The sequence below is a fragment of the Lygodium microphyllum genome, chromosome 8, assembly GCF_053477565.2.
Source record: "Lygodium microphyllum isolate KBCC chromosome 8, Lygodium_microphyllum_v1.1.10, whole genome shotgun sequence".
Lineage (NCBI taxonomy): Eukaryota > Viridiplantae > Streptophyta > Polypodiopsida > Schizaeales > Lygodiaceae > Lygodium > Lygodium microphyllum.
In genome coordinates, this window is record NC_141142.1 from 158633659 (window position 1) to 158656274 (window position 22616).

Sequence of the window (22616 nt, forward strand, 5' to 3'; positions counted from 1 at the left end):
TACAAGAGGGGGTGATGCTCTAATTTTGGATGTAGACTAGGTTACAGTAGAGAATGATGGAGAGAATAGAGATGTTGTTGCAGTGAGTTGGATTCGATTGAATTGTTTTGGTGGTACATTGCTACTCTACATTGCTCATGATTTGACAATCCCTACAGGCACTATCAACTTGATGCATATACGATTTATTTCTAAAATAGGCATTGAGAGTTGCATTTTTATTTGATTTCGTTGACTTGGGATTGATCCTAAATTTCTGTGGCAAGTGCACAACTAGGGATAAGCCTAAGTGCTCTAGCATTCTTCTTGGGCAACATCTTTAGTATGACTCGTCATGACTAGCAGTTGCATGGGGCATCCTTCAATATGTATAGGCATGTGGTTCACAAGCAAGCGCATGAGGACTTGATTTTTAGGAAGGATTTCCATCATTTTTTCCACATTGGCCATTTGGATTGAGACAAACTTTTGTGGAGTACTAGGGAACAACCTTCTTATGCACATATATCAAGTTAAGTTGAGTAGCACATTAGTAGGATCGAAATTCATGCTCTATGCTAGGGTGATAGTTGTGTGAACACAAGCATTTGTAGTACATGGTGCAAGTGAAACTCACAAGTCACTACATGGTCTAAGGACCAAAATAGATGTAACTAGTTTTCCAAGCAGCTCAACAAGATAGAGGTACTCCGGTATTACCTTTTTCAATGACATTTGTATACGTGGTGGTATTACTTTTTGATTATAAGTCACTTGTGGATGAGGGAAGGAGAAATTTGACACAAAAGAAAAAGGCTTGTAGGTGATAAGTCTAGCAAGAGATGTTTAAAACTTTTAGAGCTAGCAATGCGGGCCAAGGGCTAGAAGTTGTATTTTAGGTGTGAAGCACCGACCTGGGTGCATAGAGCTGAGTAAAAGTATTTACAAGTCTAATATTTATGTGAAAAACCTTGCATGACTATTGATTCATAGGTGTGTGAACCCATAATGTTCTCCTAATGATAGTAACTCCATGGCTTCTTTGTGATCAAAGGCAGAAATATCTTCTACATATGCTTCCTATTGGCCTTGGATTGTAGGAGCTCATTCCAAGTGAGTAATACTTATACATGGCAAAAGAAATGATCATGTTGATGCCATTTGCTGATCATCTTGAAACGTGGTGTACTCTCTCAAGTGCCTCTTGTTGGATATAAGGAATGACAAAAATAACAAAAATGGCCTTTGAAATGTTATGTAGTTACTCCAAAGCAACATTGCACCTTATTTTCCAAAGAGTAATGTTTATGTAGATTTTGATTATACAAATGGAAATGATGATAGGCAAGAGAATATTTATGTAGATTTTGACTATACAAATCGAAACGATGATAGGCAAGAGAATGTGGGTGAGTTCAAAGCTTAACAAGAGACAAAGTAAGTATTTTATGAGCTAGATTGCTATTTTTGGATTATGCCAGCACAATTTTTTATGCATTTCTCCTGAGATAATGAATATTCCCACATAGTGTTGCCACCGTACTTTTATTTAAGTGTGAGTTGATGAGGTTTGATGTGGACATGAGATAAGTGTGTTACAATCTAAGGTTCATAGGTTGGGGATAATAGAAAAATGGTGATTTTGTGCTAGGCACTGCATTAGGGAGCATGTATGCTAAGTGTGCTACGCTTGTAAAAGTGCAAGAAGTTTTCAAAAAAAGCTAACAACACCACATGTAGTCTCTTGGATTGTCCTAATTGCTCGATATCTGGACATGGAAATCATGATAAAGCTTTGAAATACTCTGGGCACATCCAAGATGAAGGTCTCTCTCTAAAATTTAAATGCTCTTGTGTAGGTTTACACACTTATACGTGTCTAGGTCTATGAGTCAATGAATATAAACACACATCGTCTAAATTAGTGCTCGAAAGCAGGAAATGCAAGGGGAGATAGATAAATAGATAGATAGATATGAGAGATAAGTCTTTGAATGAAAAAATATAAACACGTTGTCTAAATTAATGTTCAGGTAGCATGGGAAATGCAAGGGAAGATAGAGGAAGAGAAAGATAAATCTAGAAAAGTGTGTTTATTGAACTTTTTAGTGTGTGCATGTGTGCGCGTGCATGCACGCACACGCGCGCACACACACACACACACACACACACACACACACACACACACACACACACACACACACACACACACACACACACACACACACACACACACACACACACACACACACACACACACACACACACACACACACACACACACACACACACACACACACACACACACACACACACACACACACACACACATGGATAAATTAATGTTCAGGTAGCATGGGAAATGCAAGGGAAGATAGAGGAAGAGAAAGATAAATCTAGAAAAGTGTGTTTATTGAACTTTGCACGCACACACACACACACACACACACACACACACACACACACACACACACACACACACACACACACACACACACACACACACACACACATCGAGAAGTGAGCTACCCATTCTTGCAAGTTGCAATGGTGGCCCTAAGGCTATTGATCATGAAAAACCAAGATAGTGTGGAACATGAAAATTAGGTGCTCCTCTGCACCTCCAATCTTTGGAAGAATCTTGACAAAGATTCATCGATCAACTGTAACCCAATGATAAGCTCCAACAACACCATCCCAAAGTTAACAACATCGAGTTCAAAGATCCCTTGCAACAGTGGGACAATCACAACAGCAAGGTTAGTTTGCCGCAATATATTTTATTATGAGTCATGACGTATTCCACATCCACAAAACATGAAATCTTGTGAGCTCTCATAGGGACATGGCTTTTTCTTTTGCCCCTCTTTAACCACCGGCCAATGCAAGGTCTCTAGTTTTCAAGCACAAAGTGATAGTAGATTCCTTGTGGTTGGATTGTTGGTACAATCCAACCTAGGTTTTTGAAGAGGTCAAAAAATTTGAATCAATGTCTACACTTAAATTGAGCGAAGAGGAACCTCAAGAGGAAAAGGAGATGTCTTTCCAAAGGAGACTGCTCATGTTGTGGGACTGATGAAGGCTTGTGCAAAGAAAAAGGATCTATTCATGGGCACAAGCTACATGAGGACATTTGCAAACGAGGGTTTCTTGAAAGAAGCCCCTATGTTGCAAGCACTTTAATAACTATGTATGCTAAATGCGGTGCTCTTGCAAAAGCACAACAAGTTCTTGACAAATATATTGTTCATGATGGATTCTCTTGGACTGCATTGATTGTTGCAAGAAATGCACAAAATGGTCATGGGTGATGAAGCTCTAAAATGTTTTGATAAGATATGGCATTACCTCTCTCCATCTCAAAGCCAACATGGGCCCATAACTAGCATGACTGGCTCACATATGGGGAGTTGGGATCCATGCGTGTATTTATCCACAACCCACTACATGGGTGCCATAATATCATCTTGCTTCATCATGATTCATAACAAATACCCCCTCTCTCTATACGATAATCAACCCATACACTCCCTCTCTCAAAATTAAAAAACATGAATTAAAAGCTTTCTCTCTCTCTCTCTTTCTCTCTCTCATAAACATATAAAAACACACACACACCCCTCTCTTCTTCCTTTTTCTTTTGTAAAGTCAAAACCTTAATGGCTTATGAAAGCCATTCATATAGCCTTCTATTGTGTGTGTGTGTGAATGCATGGGATGGGGATGGAATGATCAAAACCTTAATGACTTATGAAAGCCATTTATATCACCTTCTCAAGGTTGTTTTCTAGCCCTTTCTTCCCATTCTTTTCAACCTCCTCTTCAATCTCTAATGCTCCCTCTTTCCCAATTTATTATGCTTGCTTCAGTTTGATCACCTCATCCTCTCTTTTTATTGATGGTTGTTGACCTTGTTCTCTCCTCATGGTGGTGCTTGATGTTGATGATGGTGGGGATAAAAGAAATAAATAAAATTTTGACTATTTTTCTTGATTCCTAAGGTTTTACTCCTCTTTTCACTAGCCCCACTTTCACACCCATCATGCTTCTTTGTACACCCGCACTTGTACTTTACTCACTTTGGCCTTTTAGCTTTTCGAGAAAGAGTCCTTGCATGATTCAAGAGTATGGTACTGTGACCAAACATTAATCAAATCCTCGAAAAAATATATTTTGATTGCCCAACTCCATAGAACATTACAAAACAACAATCCTTTCCAAACAACATATAGCCCTTATCCTTTTGAAAAAACTTTATGCAACCATATCTTCACCTATCCAAGTGTTTTATTACCTTGCAATGATGTTAGTCTCTTCCCCTTGAGAGGGATTAGGTCTAAGAAATCTAAGGGTCTTACTAGTCAAGGGTTTCTTTAGAGCTTGTTACTCTAAATCTTCAAGCCCTCTAGTTCCTATTATGGATGTTTAGTCTCTAAGAAAGTATATTTTTTCTCAAGTTAGTATTTTGGAGGTATTTTGCAAATTTAATGATTTTAGGGTCCTAAGTCCCCCTAGTATGCAAGGTTTTTTAATTGGAAAATCAAATAAGCTCTCGAGTTATTGTTCACTTTCATTCTCCTTTTAGTGAAGGCTTGAGAGTTACTGGGAGATCGGTAGATTGGTAGTAAAGACTTATGAAAATACAAGAAACAAATAACCGTGAGATAGGTTTAGGGTTTCAATCTATGGTAGGTTTGCATTGGATCTAGGCACACCTTGTAATAATATGATTTATCAAAGAGATTTGAATTAATTTCATGGGTGGAAGTTTGCTTGCTGGAGTTTCCTCCTTAGTTGGAAGGCTGTTAAGCAAGTAGTTGTACCTTCAACAATGGAGGGAATAACTATTTTAAAATGTTTAAAAATTGGGTATATGCTCATGAGGTGTTTTAAACTAAAATCAAGAATGTAACATTGTTATTTGGAGTTTAATACACATAACATTGAACTCTATGGTACTATAGAGAAAGCAATAAGTATTAACTATATATCAGGACGTATAACTTGGCTGGTTGGATGTTGTATTTTAGATTGTGTGGTTTGTTTGGTCTAATTTAGTTTTTAAAGGAAAAAATGGGCTCAACTATAATTGGATATCAATGTAATATTCAGCAGACATACAAAAGGGTTAAGCATGCTTGCAATGGGGTAAAATTGATTGGAAATTGAACTTGAACTTCCCCCCATTACAATTCAATCAATGCCAACATGTTTCAAGGACCTAGACTTCCACCAGAACCTAATGGATTTTGAAACAAGAGCCTTGCCTAAACATTCCTTGTCTACCCTCAAAATAGCCTTAGTAAATGAGTGGATTGCTCTATTAGTAAAAGCTTGCAAGGAACCCAACACAATTGTTGATCAACTTACAAAATTATTAGTTTCATTTCCAAACATAAACTATGAAGATGCTTGTGACTACTTAGAATTTTATGTCTCCTCAGTCCTTGGCATAGTTAATAAGTTGTATTAGGTTAATGGTCTTCCATTAATCCCACTACCTTTTAATGTTATTGAGTCTCAAAACTTCTCTCTCATAGTCCTTGATCTTCTTGACCTAGAAGAAGAAACATTTCATCTCTCACTAGAAAGGCAAAAAGATACAAATAGAATTATTCCCTTGCCTTGGCTCAAGTGGTACCACCCCTCCTTCCTCCTAGAAAATTAGAATTAGATTCTATCAGCTTGAGCACAAGTTGTGGGATTTTTAAGTAATCAATCAATGTATTCCTTTTGCAAGCCAATCCTTGGACTTAATTTGTAGCATATCATAAGACGCTATTGATCAATGTAGATCCTTAGCCATGCAACCTAGTCAATTGTCATAATTAGATTTCGTATTTGAGCTATAGCTATCTCAACTTGATCATAATAAATTTGCTAGTCAACACCCCATTGCATACATAAAAGATGCATTGAACTTTGACAAGACAACTAAGCCTAAGAAATTCTCAAAAAACCATTGAAATACATTTAGACCTTTTATTAAATGCCAATGTGGATCATCAAACACTCCATGCTCATCACCTATCATATGGGTGGACCATTTACTTTGGTATGTATTCTAAAATCTTGCCAAGTTTTTCCATTTTTTCATTCAGATAAGCCAAGCATTTGATTTTATTAGATGGGTATCCACCACCTGAGTTGAAGTATGCTAAGCTCTTATCATATATTATTTCTTCCATTGTTTTATGCTAGAAGTCGTAAAGAACTTATACTATGCACCATCAACCGCATCACACCTTCCCAAGATCCACTACCAACACCATTGAATTAATATTAATACCACAATAGGAGGATATGATAATAAAATAATATTTTCCTCAGTATTGTTAAGTAGAAGTTCATAATTCAACAAGAAACTAAGGCAATATAGGGGACCATGGACATGCAAAATTTTTATAATGCATTGGATTATTCTAAGAATTTTAAACTAGTAAGATTTCTTAGCAAAAGAACCGATAAATGCTTCAAGTTTCATTGCTTAAACCAAGAAATTAAAATGTTTATTCATATTAGGTTTTCTAATAAAGGTTTTGATTATATTAAGCCAAATGAAGTTTTTTGTGAGATTACTATGAATGTTGGTTTGTGACACAATATACTTAATTAATGGATTGCATTTGGATTGAAATACACTAATAATATCAATAAATTTATATACAAACCTCTGGAGGTTTTGAAAGAACTGTTCAACATCTAGGAGCAACATATTTGTAAAACTTCTAAAAGATTCCAACCCTTTTGCAAGGAAGTTAATGAATTTGGCTCACATGTGATCACTCAGAATGCACGCATATTCCACCATCCCTTTTGGAAAGAAAACTTTGGAAAAGCTATAAATCATATGCATATCCCCTTGAATCCCTTCAATTGAATTAAAGAACTCTAGGCTCAATGGTAGACCCTGTGTCAAATGTCAAACATTTAGATATTCCACCATGAACATAGAAGTTGCATTTAATAGAAGATTCCCAAGACACAAACAAAATTAGAGACCTTGGTTCCTAAATAACCAACTTCCTAATGAACTGCAATTTGTAACTGGGCATATTTTTATCTAAATTCTAGATAAAGCTACCCAAGCACCAATTTTTATGTGTAAAAGACTGATCATGTTAATAACCCTTAAAAGGATTGATGGACCTAAATTTAGTAACATTGATATATATCTTTGCTTATTGGATTCCAGTTGTTAAATAAGGAATTAGGGTTACTTATGGTCTCAAACACATTTATCTCCTTTATCAAGTTATATAAGATTCATAAGAAATCATTCAGGTGGATTACCAATGCTCACAACCATTTTTTTCCTTAGTTACGTCTTTCTTAGGTGGATTGCCAATGCTCACAAAACTATAATTTTTCCTTAATCACATGTTTCTTAGCAAAAGCCTTTCAACCTTTGGAGATAGCCATTTAGGAATTCACTAAGGAATTACAAAAAAGTGCTTACTTTTTCCAAGTATCAAACAATTTCATATTGGATCATCCAAAATCAATATGATATTCTAATTAACTTGCTTGAGTCTATTCAGCCTCTACATACGTTTGATATTACCTCATGTTATGAAGTTATCTCACATGAAGGTAAAGATAGTCTTATTGAATCAATTTATGCACTAGTTAAATTTGTTAAGAAACTTGGGTATTCAAAAAATCTAGAAATCAATGATGCTAGTTAAGAGAAACAATGATTTACCAATAGGTATGGAAACTTTCATAAAACTCAATAAGCAAATACTTAATAATTGCTTTATTTGAGTTGAAAAAACTATTAAACATCAAGTCAAAGGAATCCCAATGGGATATACATGCTCCCCCCTTTGGTGCAATATGTATTTATGCTTCTTTGAAACTAAATTTGTCCAAAAATGATCTAAGTTTAAAAGGTTTTTAGTGACCATCTTGTTGCAAAATCATGAGATGAGCTATAGCTAATAGTGCTAGTTGGCATCATCATTGTGGAGGTTGCTAGGTTTCCAAGGCTCTCCTATGCATGTAAGGATATTATCGAGTATGTACATACCTCTAGCTTCATAAGCAAACCACATTACTGCACTTGTATTGTCAATAAATACCTCCTTGCCCTAAACAGACACACATTTACTCACACTCAAGAACCATAATAACAACAGTCCCACATTACTACTATAACATAGAGATCCGATTTGATCAAGTGACTTCAACTACCCGCATTCTTCTTTATGAGAGAGCCTTATTGTAGGCATTGAAGGTTGCATAGCAATGTTAATAGATAGGAAAAAACTTGTGGATGAACCCTATAGTGAGATACTTGTTGGAAAGAAACCTTCCAACTATAGTAGCCAATGATGCTAATAGGACACTCCATGAATGCTTGCATGAATGTTTCTAATGGGCAACCACATCAAACCTAAAGATGACCTTGGATTACAATCATATATGGACACAATCATCAAGTAGGACCTATAGATATGTCTGAAGGTCTCAATAACAATAATGGAACTTACATGTAGAAATAAAGGGATAACCTATTAATGCTCTAGTTAGAAACTTGTTATTGCCAGATTATGAAATTAAGCATTGGAATTGAAACTCAAGAGGTCACATAAGGAAGACTAGTGTAAAAGAGATGTGATACAAGCATTTTCACATTTATTCCATATTTAAATCCCTTCCAAGAATAATCAAGAAATCTTGAGCCTTAAATTGGAAATTATGCTAGGAATTTTCTTTTCACTTAGAGATTAAATACTATTTAGACGAGATATTATATTGTTCATGGAGCCCAAGCAAGGTTTGGTTAAATGTACAAGGAAAGTTGAAATCGTGAAAAGGGAGAACTTTCCCAATGTTCATTTGCAAAAGGGAACCTTTAAACCCTAGAATGGATCCTAGTTTATGGATTAGGAATTAGGTGGTAATAGGTAAGAACTCAAAAGCAATGGAAAGTTCAAAGAGGAAGAGTACATCAAGTACAACTAGTTATGATGGACCCAAGGCCTAAGTCCCTTTCAAGAGAGATAGATTAAGGCTAACCTTAGGTATTTTGCTAAAAGATATTGTATTCATACAAGAGGACTTTGAGGGATGCACTTGACTTCCCCCAAAGTCAGCTAGCCATCAGGCTCCCTCACTAGGAGGAAATTGTTCGCTTTGAGTGCTAGCATCAACATCAAACATGGGAGGTCTCTCCAACACTTGTGCCATGCACTTTGAGCTGAATAAACTGATTGAACAAACTCAACAATAGACTCACCAACATCATTTGATGAGCCATCAATTAACATGATGAATAAATAAGCTACATGGGGCATTGGTAAGAGTTTGGTGGTACTTGAGGACTCCATGAGTATGATATCCTCTCTTATTGTAAGTGAAAAGCTAGTTGGGCTCTAGCAGGTAATCTTTTACTCTTGCTTAGAATGGAAGTGGAACCCTCATGAGCCCAATACATAGGGGTATCAAATGATCAAATTCTAATGGTAAAGAATATGGTAGATTTTTCTATTAATAAAACTTTGTGCTGGCCAACTTAAAACATTAGATTAGATCCATGGGTAGGGAAAATGAAGAAGCCACATATATTACAAGTAGATTCAAAGTTTCCTCTTGATGAGTCACTAATCAACTAGCAAAGGTCCTCTTAAGTTCATTTACTCAAGCAAGTTTTTATAAATTACCCATTGATTTTGATTATTTCATTGATTTGACTTAAATATGGAATCCAAGCACAATCTACAACCAATAGTGCCATTAAACTCTAGGAAATAAATTCCTCAAACCAATAGACTTTGATGAATAAGGAACTAATGTAGAAACAAACACTCAATTTTAGATCAAGATGATGGAGGATTTCTTACATATTGTCGGTACTACTGATGCTAACTAATGCATGATTGCATGCCTATGTCTAGACACACACACACACACACACACACACACACTCTCTCTCTCTCTCTCTCTCTCTCTCTCTCTCTCTCTCTCTCTCTCTATGTGTGTGTGTGTCTCTAGACTCAATAACTCAATGAATAGCCTTAACGTAGTAATAATGGCTACTTACGTGTCCCCCACGTTTGACATTTTCAAGACTTACATCACCATATCTACTATACGATTGCAACATTGGATCGTGGGTCACTTACGGTAGCATATCTGCTCTACGATCGTGACATTGGATCACCATAAAGCGCACATTGAATAGCATGCATTCCCTCTTGGTTTTTGGAGTTTGAGTATATGCATGAACAGGGAAGGAGGTTCCAAAATCCACTCGACTTGTATTTTCCACATCAAAAAATCCCATCGTTTAAACATTCATGGATCCATAGGTTCAGTTATGCAGCCCTAGCCCGTGGCCTCCTTGTTCTAGCATCAACAAACCTGTGAGCGTGAACATTCATGGAGCTAGAGCCATCCACGAAGCATAGCTTTAGCTTGATCATCCATGGAGCCATAAAACCTTGAGCCTCGACTGCACATGCCCCTTACTTGATCGTGCCTCCCCAAACACCAAGATTTAGTCACACATGAACATGGGTTTGTCATGAAGTGCTGCTACCTTGTGAATGACTCGAGGCCCTTCATCTTTTGCCATGGCTTATTCTCCTTTTGCCCTTCGTCTTTTGCCATGGCTTATCCAAAAATTCACTATGGTTGGCTGCTCGGGCTCAGGGATGTAGCATAATGCACTTCTTTACTATTTGTCTATCCTGATATATGGCGTTGTTCTCTAGGGACCCTTTATTTTTGAGTACTACACACAGTATGTTGCAGTTCTATACAGGCCTTTGATGACATAATCCTATTCATTCTCAAATTCACAGAATCTATATCATGATTTGACTTCTAATAAGCTTACTATTTTTTAAATGGTTTCTACAGATGGATTTTCACTTTGCTTATTGTCTATTTTGGGGTATTGCTCTCCATCACCCTTTATGCAATATCTGTTAACATTACCTCTCAGCAAGGTGCACTTAGTTTTCTGGTTGATGGAATTAGTCCATGCCTGATAGGATAGTAAACATGGATAGTAGGGTTGTGGCCTTTGCATTGCTAAATTATTTCCCTCCACCTGTCAGGCTGCTACTAGATTGTCCATCAAAAAAAAACTTGAAGGAAAGAAATCTAGATTGTTGAGTGGATAGCCACAAGTGGACGAGGAAGTGGGTGCTGTCAATCCCCCTTTTGTGAGGTCTTACTACACATCAGAAGAAGTTGGAGTACATGGTTACCTGATGCAAATTATTTACCAAGTAAGAAGTCTTGAATGTGTCTTAAAGGTGCGCATAATCATTTTTATGCGTTTCCTGATTACATTTTCCACATGCAGGTGGTTTTGGGAGCAGCTTTTGTAACATATGTAGTTTATTGGACCTGTATATTTCTGAGGTATAATTTTGTTGATGTGGTAAGTTGTTTCAGGTTTGCTTGATGTGTTGTTCTTACTTAAAAGCGACTAGTTCACTCTATTTAGAATGATTGAAATAAAAATGATAGCATATGTTAGGATCTTCTAAGTTCTAACCAGCAAAGCTCATGTATTAAAGGGCTATGCTCTGCCTAGTGTCTGGATCGAGGTGCCAACAACCATTCAGTTTCTCATTATTGACCAGTTGTCATCTTAGACATTGTCCCAAAGGTGATGTCTAGTATTAAAACTTGGGCGATAATGCAAGTTTGGGGTTTCAATTGAGTCTTCTTTGATTTGTCACTTGGTTGCATACCTTTTTCTGTATGGTGTGGGGGGGTAAGCCTAGGCTATTGCCCACTCAGACACTTGAACTTCTTAATAGGGGTATTGAGGGGAAGGATCCCAATTTGATTAAGCTTTGCATGTTCATTTGGTTTGTGGTTATCATATCTACATATATAAACAATGCTAGCTTGGCACTTTCCTTGCCCCTTTGCCCTACCAATATGGGGATGTGTATCGTATTTCAAAAAATAGTACCACATTGTCTAATTGCTTTGAAAATTTAGGTAGATAGTTGGGGGAGTCTAACAGTCTCAATCATTGGGTTCCTGGTTTAGGCTACCCTAGTATGTTTAAAGGCATTCTTACTTGAATCATACAACATGCATCTTTGCAATTATTTGTATACTTTTTCTTTCCAATTTAGGTTATGAAGTGGCACAACAGTTGATTATAGTGTTGAATGAATGTTTTGTATGTGAGCTTGTGTTTTATCTTTAGACAACTGATTCAAGGGGTAAAATGTCATAAATATTGGACATTGTAAAGCCATGATTTTCATAGTGGGCATGCTTATGAAGTTTGTGAGAGTACTAAGAACTTTCTTGGGGTTTTTTTTTTTTAGATGGAGATTAGTATGCATGTGGTAAATCTAGTTTTCCTACTTTGGGAGCATGCTTTGAATAATATGGTGAGCATTTTGTAGCTTATTAGTTAAGTGAGATAAGTATTTTCTACTATGTATAGTACACTTTTTTGCATGTCATATATCATGAATATATTTTGCAAAGATTCATCATCACTAAAAAGCTAAACTCTTTTATGAACCCTTAAGAGCTAGTTGTGATCAATTCTGTGATAAAAATAGTGTTTTGTATTTATTACATAAGGATTTGCTAAATTATTTTCTTTAAAAAATAAATTTAAAGTAAGTGATTTATAAATTATGGTAAGAAGTTACAAAAGGGTTTTAAAAAAACACAAAAAGGTTACATAGGGATATATAAAACATGCCATGAACGCACCTCATATATAGGACCTGAGATCCATGACCCAATGTGCCAGTTTGCCTATAGCAAGGAGTCTGATGTGTATGCAATTGGTTGGCTCATCATCTGTCTTGTTGAGTTTTTGCACCTAGACCAAAACTTGTGGTTGTGCAGAAAGCCAAGGGATGCTCTAGATGAAGTGATCATGCATTTGATAGAGTTAAAGGCAAGTGATCGCATGTTGGTAGATGATAGGGTGCACGTATATCCTTTGCAGACCTCGATGCCTTTTTGAGGGTAGAGTGTGGGATTGATCGTGCAAGGGCACAGAGACCCCTTGTAGAGCTTGGTCCTATCTTAGCTCACCCCTTTTGAGTAACCCGACTCCCACAATCTCTAATTGCATTTTGTAAAACAATCTACTAGTTTTTGGAGTTTCCATGACTTGTGAATCCAAACATGTCTTGAAAAGATTGGCAACTTTGTAAATGGGACTCGTAATTTGTGCCTATAGATTAAGTTAGTTAAGTGCATTTAATTGTTAGGAGTAATTATTCCAAGATTGCATGTCTATCTTATTCACGATTTGTTTTGTATGATTGATGGTTTTTTCAAGTTTTGAAATTCACTATTTGCACTGTGTCATGTTTTATATCATGATAAAGATTTGATATCTATAAATTGTTTCTAGTTAGCAAATGTGAAACACTAGTGAGTATTCTAAATGCATACACGAGGTTTACGAGTGCGAATAATCATATCTTGATATTTACATCATAGACCACAATGCTTATCATAATGCACCTAATAAAGGTAACACTTAGAAAAATTCATAATCACTAGAACCACTAAGAGATTTTTATCAACCTTTAATAGCTACTTTGCGATTAATTCCATGATAAACTTGGATATCAAATTATTAACCATATCACATTTTATCTCCATTGGCTAGTGTCATTATTTAGTAAGGTTTTTTAAAACGTGTAATGATGTATGTGTACATGTGTGTGTGGGTGTGTGTTATTCCTTGCAAATAAGATGCTTTAATCTAAAAGCTTGAAACCAATATTTTATGGGTCATAGTTAAGTTGGTAATGGTCTATATGTTTCTTTCAATTTCAAGTTATATTTGCTTTTATATGTAACTAGTACAAAATGTGCAAGGATGTGTATGTGCACACATTTAAGGATGTTGTTCCTTGTTGCAAACAAGGTGATTTAATCTAAAGACTTGAAACCAATCTTTTATGGGTCTTGGTTAAGTTGGTAATGGTTTATATGTTTCTTTAAATTCCAAGTTATATTTGGATTTATGTGCAATTGGTATAAAGTGTGACCATATGTGTGTATGCATGAGTGTGTTGTGTGTGTTGTTTCTTGCAAGCAAGTTGCTTTGATCTAAAAGCTTGAAGCCAATCTTTTGTGAGTTGTACTTAAGTGGTAACTGTTTGTATGTTTCTTTGATTTTCAAGTTTTATTTGGATTTATGTGCAACCGGTATTCTTTAAAAGCTAATATAATTTTGTAGTAGCATTGTGAAGAAACAAAATCTTAGGTATTGTTTTGTGTGTTTTTCTGTAGGCATGGGTAGATTAAAGAAACAAAAAATTTGTGAGGTTTCAAAGGGAGATATTGCAGCATTTTTTGGCCATCCAATAAATACCCCTACAACCACAAATGTTATAAATGATTCGCAAACATCAACAAATCAACCAGATACATCTATTCTTGGAAATGAAGCAAATAATGAGACTGAAATGCCATATCAAATAGCAAGAGATCAACGAATTTGTGCCACTACTAGTGTTGGATTAGTTGAAACACAAGTTTCACCAACTATACAAAATGCTCCATGTCAACCTATACAAAAAAATGAAGAAGAGATGTCAAGTTCCTTGAAAAGAACACAAGCTAGTGAGAAGAAAAATAAAAGAATTTGGAGCCTTGAAAAGCATACATTTCAGCTAGATTGGGTTAGTAAATTTCCATTCATTGAGCTAGTTATATCAGCTGATGATTCTACTCAAAAAAAGGCTCGACGTATTAGTTGCTCATGGAAAAAGGGAGCTGATTACACACTTCAGCTCAAAATTGACACTATAGAGAAGCATGTAGACAAGGTATATGAAAAAGCCATTGTTGATGGGAAAGAAGTAAGTCAAGTAAGATGGAAGTCTAGTGAGGAGTGTCTACATCTAAAGAATGCATAACTATATGAGAAACATTTGCTTGAGCAAGCACAACGTGAGAAGTCATCAATTAACAACATGTTCAAAAAAATGCAAGATAAGACCTTGCAAATTAAAATCCTACAATTGAAGGTATTTTTAAATCATTTATAATTATTAATATATTTATAATATGTTTTATATTGTGTGTAATATCAAATTGTAATAGCTTTTTTAAGTGCGGACTGTTTTTTATATCTTAAGGCAAGGAAGACCAATGGTGGGACTATCCCAAGTATAAGGAATTCTTGTCACAATTTCCTATTGATAATTTTCCACAATCGCATTGGTCATGCAGTAGTGGATGGGATTTGGCAGAAGCATTAGATGAGGTTGTCAAGCAAGATTTGAGAGAAAAAAATCAAATCTTCTCAAATTTTTGATCTCTCGCTAGATGAGGCCACATCTAGAGATAATACTAGTTGGGTTTGCATGACTATTTATATTGTGGAAAATCATGTTCATTGTACATATTTTCTTACAATAAACAAAATGCAAAAAGATGCCACAACAGAGAACATATTCTTGTTAGTTAAAGAAAGCTTGTTGAGTATGTTGCAATTATCAAGGGTTGAGATTGCAAAAAAACTAATTTGTGTGGGAGTTGATGGAGCAATAGTTATGCAAGGCCATCGCTCAGGAATTTGTGTCTGCCTACAAACTTCTATAGCACCTTTCATGTTAGGAATTCATTGTATGGCACATAGAATAAACTTGGCCTATAAAATAGTTGATGAGTTTGATAGTGTTGCAAAGGTGGAGCAGCTAGTCAGTACATCTAGTAGTTTTTTTTTGTAGGAGTTCCAAATTATATTTAAAGTTCCAAGAGATGGCGAAGGGTTTAATAGAGGGTAGAACATTATTGAAGCATGTGAATACAAGGTGGATCAGCTTGTGCTTGCCAGCTAAGAGATTATTAGAGGAGTACCCATCTTTAGTAGGACTCATGGATAGATTGGCAGCTCGGAAGTCAAAGGAGACTGACAAGGCATTAGAGCTTTTAACAGCTTTGACAGATTTAGAGACATTACTTACATTGATAGGCATTTCAATGTTTTTGGAGTCATTATATTGCTTGTACTTTTTTTTCCAATTTTGATATCTAATATTTTGTATATTTGTTTTATAGGAATTGTTCCTTTGCTTGGGGAGCTTAATGTCCTTGTGAAGCTTGTTGAAAAGAGAACAATTTATATGACTAAATATAGTAATATTTAGAAGATGGTATGCTTGGCATTAGATTCTTTTTATGTAGATATGATTCATCCTTTGCACGAGGAGGGATTCAAAAGATGGCATGAGATCATGAACTTTCAATCAGAACCTAGCAAGAGCTTTTTAAAGATAAATAGAAATGGTACAATATCAAGGTTGGTACATCTTTATGTCTCTAGGAAGCGAGTTCAAGGACAACTTGTTATTAGAAGACAGCCTGTAAAGATGGAAACTTTTAATAATGTAGTGGAGAGTGTTATAATCACATTAGCACAAGTTGCACGGTCTATGTCACAGGAAATAAGAGAATGGTTTCCAAGAGATGAACTATTGGAGGCAATGTCAATAGTTTATCCACAGTTTTGGAACCATAAGCAAGAGATGTGTGCTCTTCAAGGAGATTTCAAGAAAAGAGTTCATGTTCTTAAAGATCACTTTGGGAAAATGTTACAATTTCAAGGGTATGATGCAACCTTCTCGGTAATAGTTGGAGATGCACTTTTGCAACAATCACAATGCTTTGGAGATACAATGTGGCATCAATTTATAGAACTTGTAGAGCCTACAAAATCCATGCAATTACTCGATTATGGAACATGTTGAGCATGAGTCAAGCCCTCCAAGATCGTATGCCTGAATATTTTCGACTTGTTGACATGGCTCAAACAACGATTTTAGGATCCATGGAGGATGAAAGAATGTTTAGTGCTATGCCCTTTTTAAAAAACAAAGTGTGCAATAAGTTAAGTACAAACTTGGATACTTGCATGAGATTATATGTTTCCCATCAGTACTTAGTAGAGAACTTTCCCTATGACTGAGCTTTGGCATATTGGATATCAGTCAATACTCGGAGAAATCAATTGGATACCAACACAGGGTCGACATCAGTACCATCATCATCATCAACAAAACTACATGAAAATGATGAAGTTCCTAGTATTGATGGATGGCAAGCCTAAGATAATCAAGTTGGTCTTTGTATAATCAACCTGAATGGTGTGTTAGAAGTCAAGCTTAGTAGGTACGTCTTTATGTGTGACCGACATCTGTGACAGCTAGTTGTGTGATGTCTCCATGTGACTACATTGAATAAGTTGGGTTTGTGTTAGTAGGTGACCTGACTAGAGTTAGTCAGTCTAGTCAACACTAAGACTAGGTTACTTTACATTGTATTTGTGTGCTTCTCAGTTAGTGTGAAATAATGAAGAAAGCTATGGGAATCTGAAGGTTCATGGAGATTGAGTTTTCCCTGTCTCTCTCTCTCTCATCTTTGAACATGGTATCAGAGCGTTGCCAGGTTGAGCTCTCTGGAGCAGGAGGAAGTCAAGAAGACTTGCAGGAGTGGAAGATCAAGGGTTCTCAAAGATCAAACAAGCTGTCATTGTGATGGAAGGTAGGCATTGTGTGATTGCTTACTCTATGTTTCAAGCTACTGTCTGTGGCTTGTTTAGAGCCTTGTGAAGGGGGTATTAAGCACTAGTGTGTGCTTCATCATCATCATCATCATCAAATTGAGCTACTGGAGCAGCGGACAGATCTGCGCAAACTGCGCCTGTATTTTGCAGACATCTTCGTGGCTGAAAAACATCATATGCAAGTGATATGAAGTGGCTAAATGCCTGACAGAGTCTAGTGGAAGGTACTTGAAGAGTACAAGGTGTAAATGCTTATGTGAGAGCTCACCTATGAGCTAAGAATAGAGATTGTAGGTTTGCAACAAATAGTGGCCTACTGTATACATGCATTACAAAGCATGTATGCATTTATGACATGAATCTGGAGCCCTCAAACATACCTAGAAGCATCGATAGAGCAAAGGTATATGCCAGGAGGACATATGTACTTGATGAAATGCATTTGAGCTGAAGTTGCTCATTGAAATCATTCAGATCTGAAATATGTTAATGGCTGAAAACTGTCATACACAGTGAATGACAAGCATTGTATCTTGCTGAAGCAATACATGTCACTTTGGAGCTTCTATCACCTATATGAACTGACATATGCATGCTGAATTTATGGAGGATTGAGGAAAGCATTGGATGCTGCTGAATATTCAAATCTGAACCTGAAATAAGTCCCTTGACAGTGCTTGGGCTGGTTGTGAATAGTCATGGTTATGAACAGTCATGTACTCTTTGACAGTGATTAATGAAGACAGGTTGTCTATGCCTACTCAAATGCTCATGTATTGAACTTGCCACTACAAAGTAAATGTATGACATGTCTTGAGGACTTTTGAAGCTGAAATACATCTTGGTTGCTAGAATATTGGTTGTTGGTGATCTGTAAGCAAATTTATGTCACTTATACTTGCTGGTTATGCACTGTTTTGTGCCTCTGTGCTTATGTCTTGACTGCCAAATGTACTAGCAGCTATCTGGGAAGTTTTGGAACATGTATGATATGAATACCACTCAGTTTTGACCTTGGAATTGCTGCTGGTTACTCACAGTTTACAGTTTTTAGACTGCATGTATTCACCCTGACAGTGAGGTTGCAGAAGCTTAAGCTGAAGCAAGTACATAACTTATGTATTGACAGTTATACCTACAGCTGAGATCACTTGTTTGTGGGCTGTTTTGGGTTATCACTGGGCTGAAATACCCTCGTTTTTTATTGCAATTAATTGCAGAAAACTATCATAAACTGTTGTGGACTAAACTTGGTCAGTGATACTTATCGACTTGCAGGGAGTCAGGCACTTGATAGACAGTCTATTGCATCATGGCTGATGCACATGGGACTGACAATATCACTCAGATAGTTGGAGAAAAGTTAGACAACAAGAACTTTGCATTATGGAAATTCAGGATGAAAAACTTTTTGGTTGGTAGAGGTTATTGGGATCTATGTACAAGAGATGAGGCTGCTCCTATTGCCTGCAATGAATCCAACCAATGAACATAAAAGAGCTTATAGGCTATGGAATGAGAGAGCATGCAAGGTGTTGCATTGGTTTCTCTATGTATATCTGATGCTATGGTAATTCAAATCACTGGATGTGAGACTCCGAAGGATGCTTGAGACATACTGATGAAAAATTATGGAACGATGACACATGCACAAAAGATCCAATTGAAACAGTAGTTCAACAAGATGTCTAGGAATGGCAAGAGCATCCAGGTGTATACCACAGAGATTAAGTCCATAGCTAATCAATTGCTACCATTGGCTCAAGTGTATCAGAAGATGATATGATTGCTATTGCCTTGAATGGATTAGGGAAAGAGTACAAAGCTTTTGACACATCCATCTCTGTTACAGAAGAGCCCTCTACCTGGGAAGAGCTAGTTGCTTTGTTGCTGCATGAAGAGGTCAAAATTGGTTTGAATACAGGTTCCAATGCATCTCAGAGTAGAGACACTGTGCTATACTCTAGCCAACGTGGCAGAGGATTTAGATTTTGTGGTTCCTTTCGAGGTCGTGGTGACACTCGTAATGCTTATGGACAGTAGCAACAACAGGGTAATTGGCATGGTGCAAATACACAAGGCCAGCATGGATCTGGCGGGTTTAGAGGTAGGGGGAGATCACTCCAAGGTAGAGGTGGTGGATTTGGTTCATGGCAGTCTTTTGATCAGTCCAACATGGACAAAGATTGCTATTATTGTGGCAGGTATGGGCAAATTGCAAAGGATTGCTACAAGAAGCAGGGAGATGTGAAGGCAAAGGGCAGACAGCATGGGCACTATGCATCTTCCTGTGGTGCTCATGATGAGAAAGTTGATAGACTCTTTTCCATGCAGCATGTATCCAAAAATGCATCGAGACATGATAGATGGTACATTGACTCTGGAGCGTCAAACCACATGACACTACATGGAGAGTGGTTTGATGAGATGGTTGAAGGTACACATGGTCATGTATGTACTGGGGATGACACCCAACATGACATAAAGCATAAAGGGATTGTTCCTCTTATGATTCCTGATGGCAAGAAGAAAGGCCTGCATGATGTATTGCATGTACCGACTATAACAAAGAATCTTTCGTCTGTGGGTCAAATGGCAGAACAGAATCTGCAAGTGAGATTTAACAAAGATGGATGCTTCATTGAGGAGTATGGAAATGGCTGCAAGTTAATTGCCAAGGGCAGAAGGGATGGCAGGATGTTTACATTGGATGCAGCCGTTTCGGGACTTAAGGCAGCCATGTTTGCTCACGATGAGAGTGCCATTCGAGATGTAAAAATTTGGCACAAGAGGATTAGACATGTCAATGTACAAAAGCTGAAATCTATGCAGCAAAAGGAAGTAGTACTTGGATTACCTAAATTCAAGTAAAATGACTTTAGTCATGTATGCCCTGCATGTCAGTTTGGGAAGCAGGCACGGTTTCCTTTCATGAAACATGTAAAAAACAACACTAGGCCATTACAGTTGGTGCACTTTGATGTCTGGGGTCCTTCACATAATGCTTCTTTTGGAGGTGCACGGTATTATGTCTCATTTATTGATAATTTCAGCAGGTACACTTGGCTTTATGTTTTGAAGCATAAAGATGATGTATTTGATGCATTCAAAGACTTCAAGAAGCATGCTGAAAATGAGTTGGGCTGCTACATATCCTGTTTGAGATCGGATGGAGGAGGTGAATATGTCTCTAATTTTTTTGACCGGTATCTTGCTAAATATGGGATCAGAAGATAGCTCACATGTAGCTATACACCGCAGCAAAACGGTGTTGCAGAGAGGAAAAATAGGGTCTTGATAGAATCAGCTAGAGCTATGCTGAATGAGAAATGTCTGCCAAATGGTTATTGGGCTGAAGCAGTGATGACTACTGTCTATGTGTCGAATCAAACCCCTACAGCAGGGATTCATGATGTCACTCCATATGAGAGGCTATATGGTCATAAACCTAATATTTCGCATTTGAAGGTATTTGGCAACATTGCATATGTGCATATACCGGATGAGAAGAGGAAGAAATTGGATCCTAAGGCAGTGAAGAGTGTGTTTGTGGGATATGCACAGGAACGGAAAGCTTATAAGTGTTATGTACCTTCTACGCATGAAACACTCATAAGCAGAGATGTGGTATTTGATGAGTTAGCATCCTGGTATGGGAATCCTGTTGTAGTGCCTACTGATGGCTCACCCAATATGAGTCATGCTGAAAAAACACCTGCAGAGAGTACTTCCATGAGTGGTCAAACAGGTGATGTATCATCTACAGTGAGTCCTTGGACAAGACAATTGTGCAGTCACACTACTGCATCCACTGACATGGATATGTCAGTGAGGGGGAAAACAGATAAGGGAAAAGAAAAGGTTTTTGAAGATGTAACAGGTCCACTCACTGTAGGTTATGATTCATCTAGCAGTGACAGCTTAGACAGTGAATTGGGGATTCCGTCTATTATGACGCCAGGTGCTAGGCAGAGTCATTATGTGCCGCCTCATCAGAGGTAAGCTCACAGTGAGCCACAGCTCAGGAGATCAGAGAGGGTCAGATGACCTGTTGATAGGTATACTTACACTAGATATTCAGCCCATCATTATGCTTATATGATGAAAGTAGCAAGTTTTAGAGAACCAAGTAAGTTTGATGAGGCAGTTGCAGATGAGGATTAGCGTGCTGCTATGGATGAGGAATATTCAGCTTTGGTTGAAAATGGCACATGGAATTTGGTACAGTTTCCTGAGGGCAAAACACCTATTGGCTGCAAGTGGGTGTATAAGGTAAAATGTAAATCAGATGGATCATTGGAAAGATACAAGGCCAGGCTGGTTGCAAAAGGGTATGCGCAGCAGTATGGTCTTGATTATGAGGAGACTTTCACCCCTATAGCAAAGATGGCTACAGTTAGAGCTGTGATTGCTTTGGCAGTAGCTAGAGGCTGGAAACTATGGTAGATGGACATAAAGAATGCCTTTCTGAATGGAGAGTTACATGAAGAAGTTTACATGGAATAGCCTGAAGGCTATGTGCATCCAGAATTTCCAGCATATGTATGCCGGCTGAAAAAGGCATTATATGGGGCTGAAACACGCACCCAGAGCATGGATTGCTTGCATCAGCAGTTATTTGCAGCAACATGGTTTCCGATTGGGTGATGTTGATCATAGTTTGTTTGTGAAGAAGACGGATAGTGGCTATGTATTTCTAGTGGTCTATGTTGATGACTTAATCATTACAGGAGATGATGAAAGCGGGATTTCTAAAGTAAAGACATGTTTACAGGTTGAGTTTAAGGTCAAGGACCTGGGAGAGCTGAAATATTTTTTGGGGATTGAGGTTGTCTCTACACCTCAAGGCATATGGCTGCTACAGAAGCAGTATGCTTAGGACATGTTACAGAAATATGGTATGGCTGATTGCAAGCCTATGGATACGCCTTTAGAGCAGAATATCAAGCTGCAGATTGATGTTGGGACAGAGACTGAGAATGTTACCATGTACAGATAGATGGTAGGCAACTTGATCTATCTCACAATCACTAGACCTGACTTGAGTTATGCTGTGGGGCTGATCAGTCAGTTCATGCAGAAGCCTCGCAAACCACACTTGGAT

General features: G+C 37.3%; 1 protein-coding gene across 1 annotated transcript in view; it reads right to left on the reverse strand.

Annotated features, from left to right (window-relative positions):
* Positions 1 to 6736: 6736 nt before the first annotated feature.
* The window catches only part of LOC148033055 (CASP-like protein 4D1), a 70205-nt gene continuing 54325 nt past the window's right edge, over positions 6737 to 22616 (reverse strand). Inside the window, exon 3 of the mRNA XM_087684227.1 lies at positions 6737 to 6889. Coding sequence (XP_087540353.1) covers positions 6752 to 6889 — 138 coding nt within the window. The 3' untranslated portion in view covers positions 6737 to 6751. The remainder of the gene's footprint in view (positions 6890 to 22616) is intronic.